Source organism: Mytilus trossulus, chromosome 13 (assembly GCF_036588685.1).
Source record: "Mytilus trossulus isolate FHL-02 chromosome 13, PNRI_Mtr1.1.1.hap1, whole genome shotgun sequence".
In the NCBI taxonomy this organism is placed as follows: domain Eukaryota; kingdom Metazoa; phylum Mollusca; class Bivalvia; order Mytilida; family Mytilidae; genus Mytilus; species Mytilus trossulus.
The window spans coordinates 52,265,312-52,283,403 of NC_086385.1; the positions used below are offsets into that span (position 1 = coordinate 52,265,312).

At 32.5% G+C, this 18,092-nt stretch overlaps 1 protein-coding gene and 1 pseudogene across 7 annotated transcripts in view; both read left to right on the forward strand.

The window, feature by feature from the left end:
• The window catches only part of LOC134695542 (titin homolog), a 100,044-nt gene that overhangs the window by 40,968 nt on the left and 40,984 nt on the right, over positions 1 to 18,092 (forward strand). For 6 of the 7 annotated variants that reach the window (XM_063556831.1, XM_063556832.1, XM_063556833.1 and 3 more), the window contains 3 exons: positions 974 to 1,195; positions 3,035 to 3,165; positions 9,219 to 9,338. In XM_063556831.1, coding sequence (XP_063412901.1) covers positions 974 to 1,195; positions 3,035 to 3,165; positions 9,219 to 9,338 — 473 coding nt within the window. Of the gene's footprint in view, positions 1 to 973; positions 1,196 to 3,034; positions 3,166 to 9,218; positions 9,339 to 13,729; positions 14,131 to 18,092 lie in introns of those variants that run through there. The other variant, XM_063556836.1, reaches the window with a different exon arrangement.
• On the forward strand, positions 12,274 to 12,390 carry LOC134695543 (5S ribosomal RNA; annotated as a pseudogene).

The window sequence follows — 18,092 nt, forward strand, 5'->3', positions numbered from 1 at the left end:
AGTTTGAAAATTGTGTCCGATGACCCGGCCAACCAACCAAGATGGCCACCACGTCTAAAAATAGAACATAGGGGTAAAATGCAGTTTTTGGCTTATAACTCAAAAACCAAAGCATTAAGAGTAAATCTGACATGAAGTAAAATTGTTGATCAGGTGAAGATCTATCTGCCCTGGAATTTTCAGATGACTTGGATTATCAGTTGTTAGGTTGCTGCCCATGAATTGGTGATTTGAGGAAATTTTGCTGTTTCTTTTTGTTATTATCTTGAATATTATTATAGATAGTGATAAACTGTAAACAGCAATAATGTACAGCAAAGTAAGAACTAAATATAAGTCAACATGACCAAAATAGTCAATTGACCCCCTAAGGAGTTATTGTCCTTCATAGTAAATTTTTTAATAATTTTCACAAAATTTGTAGATTTTCACTAACATTTTCCACAGAAACTACTGTTATAGATAGAGATAATTGTAAGCAGCAAAAATGTTTAGTAAAGTAAGATCTACAAACACATCACCATCACCATCACCAAAACACAATTTTGTCATGAATCCATCTGTGTACAATGTTTAATATTAACATAGACCAAGGTGAGCGACACAGGCTCTTTAGAGCCTCTAGTTTTGTAGTAAGATCCAGGAAGATGTTGAGGAAGAGTATCATTGTATGTTTACATGTCTCCTTTATTATTTTGTAGTAAAATCTAGGAAGATATTGAGGAAGAGAATCATTGTATGTTTACATGTCTCCTTTATTATTTTATAGTAAGATCCAAGAAGATATTGAAGAAGGGAATCTGTGTATGTTCCCATGCCTCCTTTATGATTTTGTAGTAAGATCCAAGAAGATATTGAAGAAGAGAATCATTGTATGTTTACATGCCTCCTTTATTATTTTGTAGTAAGATCCAGGCAGATATTGAAGATGAGAATCATTGTTTGTTTACATGTCTACTTTATTATTTTATAGTAAGATTCAGGAAGATATTGAAGAGGAGAATCAGAAAGCTACTGTACTATCAAAGAAAACTAAACTGAATGAGAATGTTTGTATTCGTTGTTGTCGATCCTTTGGAATAATCTTCAACAGAAAGCAGACATGCCAACTGTGTAAACTGTACATCTGTAAATCATGCTGCCTCTATGACAGGGAGAATAAAGGTTTCATATGTCATACCTGTGCAGAGGCCAGGTAAGTTTTCTGAATAGTCCTAAAAGTTATGTCTCTTTGTTACTGCTGTGATCCTTCATATAAATCATGCTGCCTCTGTCAGGAAGAACAAAGGTTACTTATGTCATACATGTGCAGAGGCCAGGTAAGTTTTGTAGTTTTGGTTCAGTTATTAGAGTTTTCCTTTTGTTACTGCTGTGATCCTTCATTAAAATCATGGTGCCTCTGTCAGGAAGAACAAAGGTTACTTATGTTATATTTGTGCCAGGTGAGATTTTCCATTTTGTTTAAGGTTTTATTGAGTTATGTCCCTTTGTTCCAGAGTTGATCCTTCATATAAATCCTTCATGTAAATCATGCTGCCTGTATGACAGGGAGAATAAAGGTTTCATCTGTCATACCTGTGATGAGGCCAGGTGAGTTTCTGAACAGTCCTTTCAGATGTGTCCCTTTGTTACATCGTTTTGGCTTAACAATCAGTGATTTAGACAACAGAACAGACCCTAAAAGCCACCTTTTTCTGTGTACTTAATGTCTTAAACTTTAGGGCATTGTATATTTGACTTCAACAATGAGTAAAACCCATAAAGTCAGCTAAAGGCCCTGATATGACAAAAATAAAACAATTCAAATGCTGATTTTACCACACCATTTCCTAATTGAGACAGTTTTTTTTTTTATCTTGAATAATATCTATTTCATTAGTCTGAAATCTTCTCTTAAAACAATGAAGTTATTGCTAAAATCAATTATGGTAATACGATTTTTATATGAGGACATTAAAATTGCCTTGGATGAAATTAGATATTAATTTGAGGTATTGCCATTTATTAGAATGTCATGAAATGGTTTGAATTTATTGATTTTCAGGTAGGTTAACGAGAAACGACAGTTACACCTGTTGCATGCCATGTTGTTTGTTTGATATCACTTATTTTTAATAAAATGATGTAAACTTTAAATTTATACTAAAAATAGAATGAGATATGGTATGATAGCCTTTGAGAAAACTTTCCACTAAAGTGTGATTGTAAGTAATTATATACCACTGTATGACCTTCAACAATGAGTAAACACACAACAGGATAGTACGCTAAAAAAAGTCACTACCGTACATGAAAATGTGAAACAATTCAATTGAGAAAAATGTCCTTATTTATTTATAGCAAAATTATTTATGTAGAACAAATATGACAGACATGAAGCAATCTGAAGCAACAACACTTTGGCTCAGACCAACACCCCCACCAACTTGAAATGGCATGCATACATGTATATCAGACTAAACATATCATGTGATAAACAACCTGTTTAATGTCGCATATCAAGGTCAAAACATTGACAACATAAAAATATTAAAAAAAAACCATTTAATTGAAGTGTATAACAACTTAGTTAAAGTTACTAGCATTAGAAAGATTCAAAGTGTACATAATACAAATAAACTAACACACACACATATCATTCAGCTGAAAAGTGAAGAAATAATTATTAACAGATTACCATAAATTTCATATGATACATGTATAAACATTGAAATTTAGTAAGGTTGCATTTTTTTGTTTCTGTCTCAAATTTGATGCATGCCACATAATTTATTGTAGTTGTACCATGAAAAAAAAAAACACTATGCCAAAAAGTATTAATTATGTAAGTTAAGGTAGTATGGCGTTCATTATCACTGAACTAGTATATATTTGTTTAGGGGCCAGCTGAAGGATGCCTCCGGGTGCGTGAATTTCTCGCTACATTGAAGACCTGTTGGTGACCTTCTGCTGTTATTATTGTTTTTTATATGGTCGTGTTGTTGTCTCTTTGACACATCCCCCATTTCCATTCTCAATTTTATTATATTTCTAGGGAACTTAAGATGAAGTCCTGTGAATGGTTTTATGATAATGTCAGTAAGAAGTTCAAGAGATTTGGCAGTGCTAAAGTTGTTAGAACTCTCTACAAACAGAAAAGAAAAGACTCCGCTAGAAGATACCACAGTATGTATTTATAGCAACATATAACCTTCACCTTACATTCTTGCTTTGCTTATTGTGAAAAAGCAACAAGGGTCCATTGAATATTTTGAACGTACCACTTGAAGATATCTTATGATTGAATCTGTTCTATACCACAATGTACCATGTATACCAAAGTCTGAGACATATTTTTTTGGTAAAAAAAAAAAACTTACAGTCAGTGCTTACGATTCTCAGATATCAATAACTTTCTAACACCCTCATGGTATGTAATGCAACTTAGGATAGAAATTGTTCAAGATCAAGAAGACCATCTCAAGAAAAAAATTTGAAAAGTTTTTTCTAAAAAATTTGCTTCGTTTTGCCAGCAAACATTACTCTCTTACACAGACAGACGTGAGACCGAGTGTTCTGCCGAGAAGCTTTTACTACTTAAACTGACTATAAGGATATTATTATTCCAGATTCATTCTTGTTTCCCAGCTTTCGTACTTTATAAGAATACATAATTTCAGATTTATTTTTGTATCCATGGTTTTCGTAGTTGATAACGAAAGCATTATTTTAGATTAATTCTCATTTCTACAGTTATCATCCTGTATTTGACTTGAATTAAGCATAAAACCATTCGTAATATTGTTTCCTGACAAATCCTGACAAATCAATAAACAACAGCGTCCAAGGTCTTGTTCAGACTGATGAGGATGTTTTCGTTTGACAAATCAGACAATACACAGATAATTGAGTTTACTATCAGATTTAATAAGGTTCAGCCTCTAACTATCAAAGTATTTGTGTTTAGGATTAGATATATTGTTGAATTATAGTATGTGATAGATGAAAGAACATTATATAAATGTGTAATCCTGCAACCCTGGGATTGAATCAAATTAAGGAAATACAGACTATTTAATCCTATAATAAACTGTAGGGATTTAAAATCTGCCATGAATTGCATATTATATCTGTCTTTGATTTCGTCAATCATGAGAGGGGTTTCAAAAAAGTTTTTCCCATTTGATTGGAAAGATATCCGGTTTTAAAGGTTCAGGAAACAATTCTGGTACTAACCCGGTCTTTGAAAAACAGCCTGACTGATGTCTATAGCCCCCCCCCCCCCCCCCCCCCCCGAAGACAGTGCTTGAAACTATCTACTGAAATGACACTTGCAACCACTGTGAAATGACACTTGAAAGGAAACACTAGAAACTACTGACTAGATGACAATTGAAACCCCTAACTGATATAGCTCTACCTGCAACCACTGAAAAACAGCACTTGAAAGGATTTACTAAAACGGACACTTGGAACCACTGAATATAGAAACATGTTAAAATACTGACTGTAGATTACCCTTGAAACCACTGACTGTTGATTACCCTTGAAACCACTGACTGTAGATTACTCCTGAAACCACTGACTAGATTACTCCTGAAACCACTGACTGTAGATTACCCTTTACACCACTGACTAGATTACCCTAATAAACCACTGACTGTAGATTACTCCTGAAACCACTGACTGTTGATTACCCTTGAAACCACTGACTGTAGATTACTCCTGAAACCACTGACTGTAGATTACCCTTGAAACCACTGACTGTTGATTACCCTTGAAACCACTGACTAGATTACTCCTGAAACCACTGACTAGATTACTCCTGAAACCACTGACTGTAGATTACCCTTTAAACCACTGACTAGATTACCCTAATAAACCACTGACTGTAGATTACTCCTGAAACCACTGACTGTTGATTACCCTTGAAACCACTGACTGTAGATTACTCCTGAAACCACTGACTAGATTACTCCTGAAACCACTGACTGTAGATTACCCTTTAAACCACTGACTAGATTACCCTTTAAACCACTGACTAGATTACTCCTGAAACCACTGACTGTAGATTACTCCTGAAACCACTGACTGTAGATAACCCTTTAAACCACTGACTTTAGATGACTCTTGAAACGACTGACTGTAGATTACTCTTGAAACCACTGACTGTAGATGACACTTGAAACCACTGACTAGTGGACACTTGAAACCACTGACTGTAGTGGACACTTGAAACCACTGACTAGTGGACACTTGAAACCATTGACTGTAGATTACTCTTGAAACCACTGAAAACACCAAAAAATTACTACTGAAAATAACTGACTTTAAAGTTCTTTGAATATTTGACTCTGAGAATCACACTCTAAATCTTCAAGTAAAAGAATACAAGTTTGCAACATCTGACTATAGAGAACATTTTTTTATAGTGAAAGAACGAGTTTTGACCACTGCCTTAAAAGATACATACAGCCAATAAGTTAATATCTGGCACTACATATTTTATGGTACTAGTATTTGATATTATCTGGTACCAGTTTTCATGCTTTATTACAATTTTAGGTACAGAGAATTTGCTTGGTAAGGTTTGCTCACAGGTGAAAGTAAAACAAAAAATAACAAGTGTTGACACATCATTATCAAGGTTTTGATTTTTATATAGGAATATTCATCAATCATATAAACTCTAAAGAATGCAAAACCATCATATCATATAGGTTCAAACGGCATAACATAATCATCCTTTTCATATTGATATCATGTGACATAATACCGTCTATTTCATATCAATATCATGTGACATAATACCGTCTATTTCATATATCATTTATTATAATACTAAGTTGTATTTCTTTTTCATATCTCTTAAAATTATAAAAAAAGTAATTTTCTTTTCTTTGCATTCTAAGTATGTTATGTATAGTTTTCCCATGTTATTATGTATAATATATTACCAATATTATTTCTCCATACACAGTACAAGTTTTTCTCATTCTCTGTATGTGTTTTTTTCTAGCCATATTTGGTATGTTTTTCTCCTTATGTCTTGTCTACATTTTAGTATGTGTGTATTTACATATGTGTTTTATCCTACCCCATGTGTATTTATGTATTCCCAGTGTGTGTTTTATCCTCCCCATGTGTATTTCTGCATTCTCTGTGTGTGTTTTATCCTACCTCGTATGTTTTTCTATTTTTCTCAGTATTTGTCTTAGTCTAAAGCATGTGTTTTTTTGCTTTTTCTTTATTTGTTTATTCTACATGGTGTGTTTTTCTGCATTCCAAGTATGTGTTTTCTCCATACCCAGTATGTGTTTTTACTATTTCCCATTATTTGTTCTTATCCATTTTTAGTTTGTTCTTTTCCATGTTTTGTTTTCCATCATAGTTATCAATCTTCTGGCTTAAAATTAAAAAAAACCCAAAAAACCTAATAAGCATACACCACCTTGTAGGGTATTCAAGTTCTAAAATGTTAAAAAAAAAACCATAACAAATGGACAGATTTAAATGGATTGTATCGAAGAATCTTAAAGTTTCCTTTCTATAACTGTCAAACTAACAATAGATATATATATATATGTTTAAAGGTGCAGAAAACTACAATAGTCTGTGAGTAGATCATTCTAATGCAATTTGGATGTAACGATTTTTTTCATTGGCTAAAAGTGGCCGTCAAATCCACAGTTGACCAGGCGTAACTAAGGAGGGACCCGCCATTTTGAATTGATATATCAACAAATGTTCGATTACTACCATATAATCGAAAATAAAACAACACCTACCTCGAATTAGCCGTTTTAATGTAATTTTATCCAAATTTGATGCGTAAAAGTAACGTCATAACCTCCAGCTTGTAAGTTTTCATTTGTATGACGTCATGTTTAGCCATGTTGTCTTTGTGCCAAAATCATTCATGAAGATTCGCGGATTTTTTTTTATTTGACAAATTTAGATATTTTTTCAAGTTTTATCGAATTTTTGCTTTTTGTAATGCATTAGAATCGGAATAACAGTACTGTAGTTGAAGAGTTGCCACCGTCAATTTTGATTTGACGGTCGCAAATCTTCGTTTTACTGTCTGCGCTACGCGTCGCCAGTAAAACTGCATTTGCGACCTTCAAATCTACAATTGACGGTGGCAACTCTTCAATTACAGTACTGTTATTCCTTAATTATAAGTCTGTTTGTTTGAAGTTCTCATCAAATTGGTCTTTCTTTTAATCCTTGCCTTTAGTCATTTCTTATCACTAGGATCAAATTGATTACTCAAAGTCATTAAGCTTTCTGTTGCTTACATTTCATTATCTTGACCGAAATGTGATTTCCGTTTTGTCTATTTGATCTTGTCACAATATCCTGAACTTGTAAATTGAAAGAGAATTTATTATTATATCTACGATGATTTTCTGTACATTGTTCAAGATCCTCCATCATACTTGTCCTGTCTCAATTTGCATGGAATGCTTGCCACTGGACATTTAACAATTTATCATTCATTTATTTTATCAGCTCTTGTAAAGTTGCTACAAAGATTATTTCATTTATTATTTAGAAACACAGGTCATGTATAATTTTTCCAAGGTCATTCTGATTGTCATCCAGAAACACTGTTTTAATCACCATGCATTGTCACCAAACACTTTACTTTTGAGTGAACACACATCAAACATTGCAAATATGTGTGTAAGCATGTTCATGAGTTGGTTGCTTGGTGAACACTCATCAAACATTGCAAATATGTGTGTAAGCATGTTCATGAGTTGGTTGCTTGGTGAACACTCATCAAACATTGCATATATGTGTGTAAGCATGTTCATGAGTTGGTTGCTTGGTGAACACACAGTTTTAATAAGGAACCCACTGTGTGAGACCCTCATGGTTAGTCAAGGTCATTCAATACCCGTTGAGAGTTTGTTGCTTAGTGAACACTCAAATTTTGATGAAGTGTGCAAAAGTTTTGTTGCTTGTTAAATCACAACTTTTGGTGAAGTGTTCATGAGATTTGTTGCTTGGTATATCCACAGTTTTTGGTGAATTGTTGATGAGTTTGTAGGGAGTTGAACATACAATTTTGGCAAACTGTTCATGGTTTGATAAAAAAAAATGGTATGCTGACACATTTTTAATTCTTGTTCGGTTCTGAAATGCTTTTATTATTACAAACGTTTGATGTGATTGCAGCAATTTAAAAAAACACTAAAAAAACTGTAATAATATTTACAAATCACCACTCACCACCACTTATGGACTAAGTGTGACTTATGTATTATGATCTGTATGTTGATTACAACACTGTAATGTTGTTTTTGATGATGTTAATAGATGTCATTGAAGCAGAATAAAACACTGTCATGGCAAATGTTAGGTTACAGTGAAACCTATACAAAGGCCGTACAGTGACCTATAGTTGTTAATGTCTGTGTCATTTTGGTGTTTTGTGGATAGTTGTCTCATTGGCAATCATACCACAACTTCTTTTTTATATTATAAAGCATATAATTTCAGGTCTGAAGTTTTGGTTATCTGTATATCTTAGTCCAAGATTTCAATTTGGACCTGTATCCAGTTTTTTCTTGTGTCTTAATAAAAAAGTGAAGGTGGCAGATTTTACTGTTGTTGTACAAAAGTTATTAGTATTTATTTTTTTCATTTAGAAGTGAACATCTTGAATTTAATCATTTATTAAAAATAAATTTACATATATTTTAAGTGTAGATTTTTTATATCTTTTTTGATGGGTACATTTTGTTTCACACTCCAATGGTGTAAATACTTTGAATTTTATAGGTTTTACAGCTTTATATGGTAAATAACACATTTTTGTGATAAAAGCAAATTTGTCAAGGTCAGACCAATTGTACATTTAGGTATTAGTTATCACATTGTAAGAATTTTTGTTTCTTTTAGTCCGATAGATAGATGCTCTATACGGATTTAAATGTGTTTTTTTTTCACCATTCAAACTAAGGTAAAAGGGGAGTAACTCAAATTGTATAGTTATTTAAACATTATAAAAGTTGAGGCAAATTGCTTACAAAAAATAAGTCTCTGTAAGCTCTCTCTCTCTCTCTGTAGGAAATTAAAAATCTGTTTAAAGAATGAAATAAGTTTTTCGTATATAATTATGTGTTTTATGATTAAACATTTTTTTTAGTTTAAAATAAACCTGAACTTGAATCTTGATTTTTTTTGGATTTTTTTTAATCATTTAACTCTTATTTTACTTGTTTCAGCTGATAATGAGAGTGATAGTGGTTACGATCCTTCACTACTGTCCAGTAAACAATATGGATCCCTACAGTCCTTAGACAGATTACACCAACAAGTAGAGGGTCATGACAGGGACACAGAAGGTAAGACTGAACACTTATAGACATTATAAAGTATGTGAAAATTCCTTGCATTAACAGTTGCCCCCTAAAGGTCCCCAGTAGGGAAAGTGACACAGAAGGTAAGATCCAACACTTAAAGACTCTAGAATGTATGTAAGTACACTTTTCATTCCCTTGACTGTTGTCCCCAAGAGGGCCCCAGCAAGTTTTACAAAGCCATGAAATCAAATGTCCAGGAAAATACAATTTTTACTCCATGAAAAGTCCCAAGGAAGCTAAATAAATCCAGGGTTCAGTTGATAAAGCATAGTAATTACATGTTACCCTTCAGATGGAATGAAAAATTCCTTGGCTATAATTGTCACCAACAGGAACCCAAACTCAAGAAAGTGAGAATAAAGTATGATATACTGTTAACCATCTAACTTTTGCAAAGATTTATTTCTGCAGGCAGAAAAATGAAGTGAATATAAGTTGTTTAACTTCAATCAAATAAATCTACAAAATTGAAACTTCACAAAAAAAAATTGTCATGAGATCTAGAAGATATGGCTAAACGCACAATTGAGTTTCTGTGAAAATAAGTTGGTTATCAATATGCAAGAATTTCTTTATTTTGTATCATATAAAAAAGGTAGACGATCTTGTTATAGTACATTTTTTAATAAGTATGGAGCCTTTTAGACAGACTCTCTTGACAGCACTATTATTAACTGGCCAAGTAATGACAGAGATATAATGTGTTATTTAGACTGTTAATTAGTTAATGGACCAGTGTTCATTATCATTTAGAATCCAATAAAATATACAGTAATTGATTTATTCAAAAGTACAACACAACCTCTTGACAATATAATTACTTAGGCTAGTCTTTAAGTAACTGTAATCTAATAGTAACAGAAAATGGTTTGAAAGCCAAGTCTGATAAATAAATTCTATTATGCTGAATATTGCACCTGCAACCCTTGATTTATTTAAATTACCCAAGTTGCAACTGTCAACAATGAAAAAGAGGTTTACAGTAGAAAAAGATATACTAATAATTTGTATTTTCATAGCGAAAACAAAAATTGGGCTTTTACAGCTTATTTGCATGCTATATCATGTCTCATTTCTTCAAGCATCTGTAGGTGACATTTTGCAAGGCTGATTTTTTTTTTTATAAAGTCTAGTTTTTTATTGCCATTCCAAATTTTCCAACTTTCATCCTAGTCGACACCATTTTGCAGGATCTACAAATATATTTACTGTTGAATATTTTATGTCATTCTTATATCCATGAAATATTTGGCTTTAGGACATTAAACAAACAAGAATCAATCAACCACATTGCTAAATGTTAGCAATCACTGTCCCTACTTTAATTTTATTTGACATTTGAATTTGATGTTTAATGGGAGATAACTGTAAATAAACTTGTTGAAATGATTTAAAATGGGAGACAACTCTTTTGTTCCTAGGTTGAACAATCACCCTCTTCTCGTATGTAATTTATGTCCAATACAATATGTAAGGAACATCAGGAAAATAATTTTACTTGTATTTGTATCCTTTTTCCTGTAATATATACATACTGAAGGATGACGGTGATCTATAGTGGTTAATGTTTGTGTCATTTTGGTCTTTTGTGGATAGTTGTCTCATTGGCAATCATACCACATCTTCTTTTGTTCTTTTACAGTAAACATTAAAATATATTTAATGTTCCTTTTAACTCTATTATCCATGTACAAGATTAAGTCAAATCAGCATAAAATAATGTCATCAATGGCATTTTGGAGGAAATATATTTTCAAACAAAATATGCATTTAATGAAATTAGGACAACAGACTGTAACAAAAATATTGTGTATGTTAAGCTTAAACATCAAAGTGTGTTTACGTCAAAGTGTTTTCTTTAAATTTTGTTGCTGAATGATAATAAGATTAAGAAAACTGTTACACCTCTTTATATTTGTTGTTCTTAAATTTATTTGAAAGTTTCAACCCATTTATAATCCAATTATCACCTGTCACCTGAGGTGTTGAGATTGACACTCTTTTAATGTTGAACTATAGGTTACGTTTATTTCTCACCTGAATGAAATAAGCATATTGAATCTTATGTAATTCTATTTACTCGTTTAATTGTCTGTAAAGCATTGATTGCCTACAGGGAGGTGTCTTTTGATGTGACGTGATTTAAGTTTTACTTTAAAGTTTTATTATTTGAGTTTCAACTGTTTTTCATTTACAAACAATACAAAAGGCTTGATAATGGGGAAAAAGAAATTTAAAAATACTAATCAGTTAGGAGGCAAAATAGAAACACAAGCCAAACAATAACAAGCATGCTGCACTAGTCAGTAAAAATATGAAAACCTGTAAAAAAGCAGAGGGGGATGTAGGAGGGGGTACCACAGAGTGTGTTGGTCACATATAATAAGACCTCCCTGATAATCTCACTGTATGTATAGATTATCAGGTTTTCTACACATTGATATCGTTAAATATCAGATGCGAGCCACAATGTGAACCTTTTTGGTGAGTGAGCGTATTTAACAATATCTATAAGTTAAACCTGATTATCTGTTTATCATTCTATTAAAGGTCTTTTTTCCTCTCCCTAAGACAGTTTTGCGCTCGACGAAAACAATCTTAATAACGTCTCCTCTCGCATTGTGACTTCACTGATAATGCCTGGTCTCGTTTTAAAGTCTTGATACGAGAATTACTGAGCGACAGAGCAGGGTGATATAGGCGTAGGGAAGGACCATAAGGACCCTTATGCCTGACTACCATATGTACTCCTAACACAAAAACAAAACACTAAAGTCACGACTGCCCAACAATCTTACTATATGGATTCCCCCTCACCCCCAGGTGTCACAGGTACTCCTAACAATAAAAAACACCCTATATTATGGTGTCCTATCATCTTTCTTAGTACCCTAATACACCTAGCCTAATCACAGGAGTCTACGACCATATCACGTTGAAAACACCGTCCTGTCCGATCACTGAAGTTAACCAATGTAGAGTCCAGTTAGTACATGGATGGGTGACCGCCTGGGAATACCGGGTGTTGTAGACATTTTTAGAAAAATAATAAAGACAGACCATGCAAGGACTGTATATATAGCCAGTCAAGGTCGTTAAAAACTTCCATTTGTTGCTAGTCACAGGTACTCTTAAAAGAACAATAACACCATATGAGACGCTGTGGTGTCCCATCATCTCACTATATGGACCCTTACACCAGCTGTTATAGGTACTCCTAACACATTAAAAACACCTTGTCTAGGGATACCTCACTGTACAGTCACCCTTACACCTGGCTTTTTCAAGTATTCCCTAACATAATATTACAACAGATGTTTCAGAGCTTTGTTAATATCTTTTTATTATTGATTTTTCTTCCTGTTGCAATATTGTCATAGAACTAAAACATTTATTTCCTTTGGGTTCAATGTTATTGTTTATAGTCTGAGGTAATGTCCCAGAGGATCTCTGTAGGGTCAGATACAGGTATATTCCTTAGCATTGAGGAGCTGGGAACATATAAGAATATAAAGACATCAAGGCCCTACAAATAAGTATACAGGATTTTGTGTTACTGTTGTAAAAGTTTGTACTGCAAGTACTGTGGGAAATGAAAGACCAGGGCTTTGAAAATTTGGGGTACATAAATATAAGATAAATAAATGGTATGACTTCCAATGAGATAACTATTCACAAGAGACCAAATGACACAGAAATTAACAACTCTAGCTCACTGTAAGGCCTTCAACAATTATCAAAGCCCATACAGCATAGTCCGCTATAAAAGACCCGAAATGAAGATTGTAATTACCTCAAATATTCTGACCCCAGATTTTTCAGAGGGTTTCTTTGGCCTAAATCTTAGAAGTGGTATGTGTTAGATTTTGGGAGTTAAGTTTCAGTTTTGGGTCTTTTTCTGCATCAAAATTAGGGAAAATACAAAACTATACAAAAACAAAAATTGAAAGTTTAACAAAATTGGAATTTGAAATTGACTTAAAATCAACAAAAAAAAAACACCCTCAGTGATAGGTTTCAGATGAACATGATCAATTTTGTATAGTCCTATTTAAAAAAAAATACGAAATCAAACTGAAAGTAATTTAACAAAAATCCAGAAATTTTATTATATTTGATTATTAGGAAAGGAGAGTTAAAATTTCACCAAGATAATGTTTCTTTTTGAAATGTCTAAGTAGCAAAAAAAAAAGATAAAATGTTTATGAATATGTCGTAAATTAAAAAGCAATTTATGAAAATATGTTGCCAACTTTTATTATACATTGATTTCAATGATAACACTGATTTTATCTCCATTTTATCTGTTTTACATCCTGTGTTGAGCCCCTCTCAGGTAAATAGTCATTAAAGCATGACACACCTGAGGCCAACTTTGAACTTTAACCTTTTTTTATGATGTTTAAAGAAATAGACAACCATTGATGTGTTCAGAGAAGTGATAATGAGAAATAGACACATGTTGAATTATTATAAAATAGAACACTTAAAACAAAGGACAGGTGGAGAATTTTAATTTCTTACCTTTGTACTGGAAGACAAAATTATGGATTTATCGCTTGGATTAAAAATTTGTCATCATAAAAGTGTCACACCTGGGTTTTATCTGAGGCTGAATTTACTGTCATATTTATAATTGTGGCTATGATGAAGCATATGTTTAATTAGTGAAGGATGAAATCGGGATTTAGATAGATTACAACTTTCGGTATAATGATCCGTGGACGAAAAGAGGGGCAGAATTTTGCCTCTTGGTTCCTTGGATTTGATGGGGGTAAGTGCAAGAAAATTTCTTTTTATTAGTGAAGATTATTATTTTTAAATATAAAAACAATAATGAATATTTTCTATTTTTAACAAATTATTCATTAGAATCTAACCTTGGAAAACCTTAATAAAATATATAACAGTGACATGATTTTTTTTTTTATATCATTTTATTAAATAAGTTTGAATGAAAACAATAAAGAAACTCGATGTTAAGAAGGGAAACCATTCACTATTGGAGGGAGAGGGGGAGGGCCCAAATTTCTTTCCTGCAGTTACTGATCATGGAAAAGAACCAATACTAATATTTGAATTTAAAATTCCAGAAAAATTTTGACAACTGCCCTTTTGCATCTATTTGAATAACAACATACTAAGCGTATTAGTACTAATAGTCTATATGATTTTATGACAAAGGGTGTATTCAATAACAACTATAGCTTGTGGAAAATATAAAAGATGTCATTGATCCCAAAAATTCAAATTTAACCATTGAAAATAAGAATATCAACAATGATTTGATAATCATTTAAATCTTTTCCTTGTCATAAAAAAAATCTTTGGTTTACGGCTTGTATTGAAATACATAAACAGGAAAACATTTTTATTTATTTACACAATTATTGAAATATCATGAATAAAATACGTCCTTGAATATTACAATGGAAAAAATATGTCAAATAATTCAATGAAAAAATGTGTCAAGTAATACAATGAATAAAAACCACAAAAAAGAGATTAATCTCTTGTCTTAATACCTTATTTTATGAGTGTCTTAAATCCTGTCTTTTCATTGTGGAATGAGGAGGGGGTCTGTAGATTAAACTTATCTGTTCTGTTTATGCCTATGGTATATTCTATCTGCTTGGCATTATAAGAAGGAAATGAAATGATATGAACTTGAAATAAGCAACTGAGATTTTCAGAGAATAGTTCAGTCTAAAAAAGGCGATAATAAAAAAATGATATTATTAAAGATAGATAGGATTGTTCATTAAGCGTTCACAGGCAGATATTCCATGCATGTTAAGCATTAGAATGTTTCAAATATTTACATGTACATGAACTAAATGTATATTGCATTTAATTAAGGACTAGAATGTGCGTTGACTTTGATAAATGAGAAATTATGACAACCGCATAAGAAATATGGTGCATTATACATGTATGTGAAGTAATTAAGGAAATGTTAACATCTGTGTAGCACTCGTCACTTAGCCACTACCTTAAACACTAATTGTATTGTAAGGAATTGTAGGTTCTTGCAACCTGTTGAAAAAACCCATAGACTACTACATGGGAAAGGGGACTGTCACCTATATTGGAGCCATGTATACAATAATTGCACATAATTTTTACTAGTATCATTTCAAATATTTGTTTTGCCAGGCTCTTTCTTTTAAATTATACAGGGTCATCCCCCGATAGTCACCCAGATAGGAAAAAAATCCTTCTTGCTCGGAAATGTTTCACTTTTTTTGGTCTTTACTGTTAGAAAATAATATAAAAATCTCAGTTGAAATGAAATTACATGACAAGTCAAAGTCAGTCAGAGTAGAGCATATAATGTAGTTGATAAACTTTCAGATTTTAGAAAACATTTTAACCTCAATCAGTACACATCATTCCATAGACAGACAGACAGCTGTACACATTTTTGTTTTGTCTGATTTTCCCCTCTGTTTACCACTATGTATCATGTATTTAAGATATTGTATTTCTCTTGAGAATAATAGATCTGATTACTCTTGACTAATAAAATCAATTTGGTATTTTATGGTAATTAAATTGATAGCAAATGTCAATATTTATAGTATAGGGATCAATATATCTTAATTAGGTAATGGCCTATGTCTATATCATAGAGGTTAAAAGGAGGCTTATATCCTATAGGTGACCTATTGTAATATGATAAAAAATTGACCAAACTTTTCAATAAGTTCAGCTTTCAATGGCCACAATGACATGGCCCTTGGAAGCTGGATTTATTGAAAAGTGTTCCATTTTTATCATAAGGCAAAATGATCAGTCACCTATCAGGTGCTATTGTAACAGGGATGTTTATGGGCAATTTCATACATCATAAATTATGATACTTTAATATACTCTGCTTTAAAGTTTTACAAAGTTATGTAAGTTGAATTCAAGTATTGAATTTTTACCTCAGTGGCATTATTAAGTCACCTAGTTGAGTTTGAGTTAAAACCTGGAAGGGTGAACCGTTTTTGACTATGTGGTATGGGCTTTGTTCATTGTTGAAGGAAGAACTGTGATCTCTGTTGTGAAGTTCTATGGTTTCATTTAGTCTCTTATGGAGAGTTGTCTCATTGGCAGTCATACGTTGTACCACATCTTCTTATTTTCATATTTGAGGTCTTGATACCTAAGTTACTTTTATATTGGTCTTGTATATAAATGTATGATAAAACTGATATAGAACAATGTAATAAATTTTTAATTGTTTATTATTATTCTGCAGTGGATCTTACTAAAGATGGTAAGTTTTAAAGGGAAAGGGAAGATTTCTTTATAATTTTTAACATCTTCCTATTCCTGGTGGCATGTGTCGCTTTAATCCATATGCAGGTGTATTCTCATTAGCTCTCATTTTATTTTAGAAAAACTTTAAGAATCATGTGCATGAATATACCTCCATTGTATGTTCTATGTTATTGTTTTGTTTTGCAACATGGTTTATATTTTTATGCCCCACCTACGATAGTAGACGGGCATTATGTTTTCTGGTTTGTGCCTCTGTCCGTCCGTGCGTCCGTTCGCTTCAGGTTAAAGTTTTTGGTCAAGGTAGTTTTTGAAGAAGTTGAAGTCCAATCAACTTGAAACTTAGTACACATGTTCCCCATGATATGATTTTTCTAATTTTAATGCCATATTATAGTTTTGACCCCAATTTCAACATCCACTGAACATAGAAAAATGATAGTGCGAAGTTCAGGTTAAAGTTTTTGGTGAAGGTAGTTTTTGATGAAGTTAAAGTTACATCAACTTGAAACTTAGTACACATGTTCCCTATGATATGATCTTTCTAATTTTAATTCCAAATTAAAGTTTTGACCCCAATTTCACAGTCAACTGAACATAGAAAATGAAAGTGCGAGTGGGGCATCCGTATACTATGGTCACATTCTTGTTTACATTTACCCCGCATTGTCATTAAATACATTAGTCTAAAGTTAATTTGCCAATGTACATGATAATGGGATATTTCGGAAGGCTATAGTAAAGTGGGTCTCATCTGCGGTCTAAGCGTGACACGGGATTGCTGATTTTTTTGTAAGCGTGATACATGAAAGTTAAATTATTGTGTCGTGAAAAGGGGGAATGAGGTCTAGCGGGCCCCGGGAAATGACAAAAAAATGAAAATTGCTTACGTATATAGTGTAAGCGGGATGCTGGAATCTGACAAAACAGTAAGCTGGATCCGGGATCGGAACCCCCCAATGAGACCCCCCCAGTAAAGACGGATAGTTCTTGTTTTGTTTATAAGTTTGATAAAAATTGCAGAACATTCCTTTTCTTTCTTTGTTTCCACTGTTTAGATAAACATGTAGTACATGTAGAAATAGTTATGACTGTGTCTCAGAGATGACACGTATTACCATGGACTTATTCCAAAGTGCTTGTAACCAAATTAAGTACATTTATAGTAGCTAAGTACAACTTGTTTATTATTTATTTATGTTAACAGATTTCTTGGCTGTTTTATGGTCTAAATATAACAAGATAATTATATACATGATAATAAAAGGTGGTCAGTTATTACTTTTTATAACCCACTAAAGTGCTTGTCATCTTATTTGATGGTCTGTATTGACTTAAATGTAAGGGAGGTAAGAATTCTCTTTTCTAATGGCAATTGTATTTGTACCATGTATATATATGCATATTCTTATAAAGTTATGTTTGACTTGTGTCTTATAACTTAAAAACATGTTTGGTATCTTCTTAATA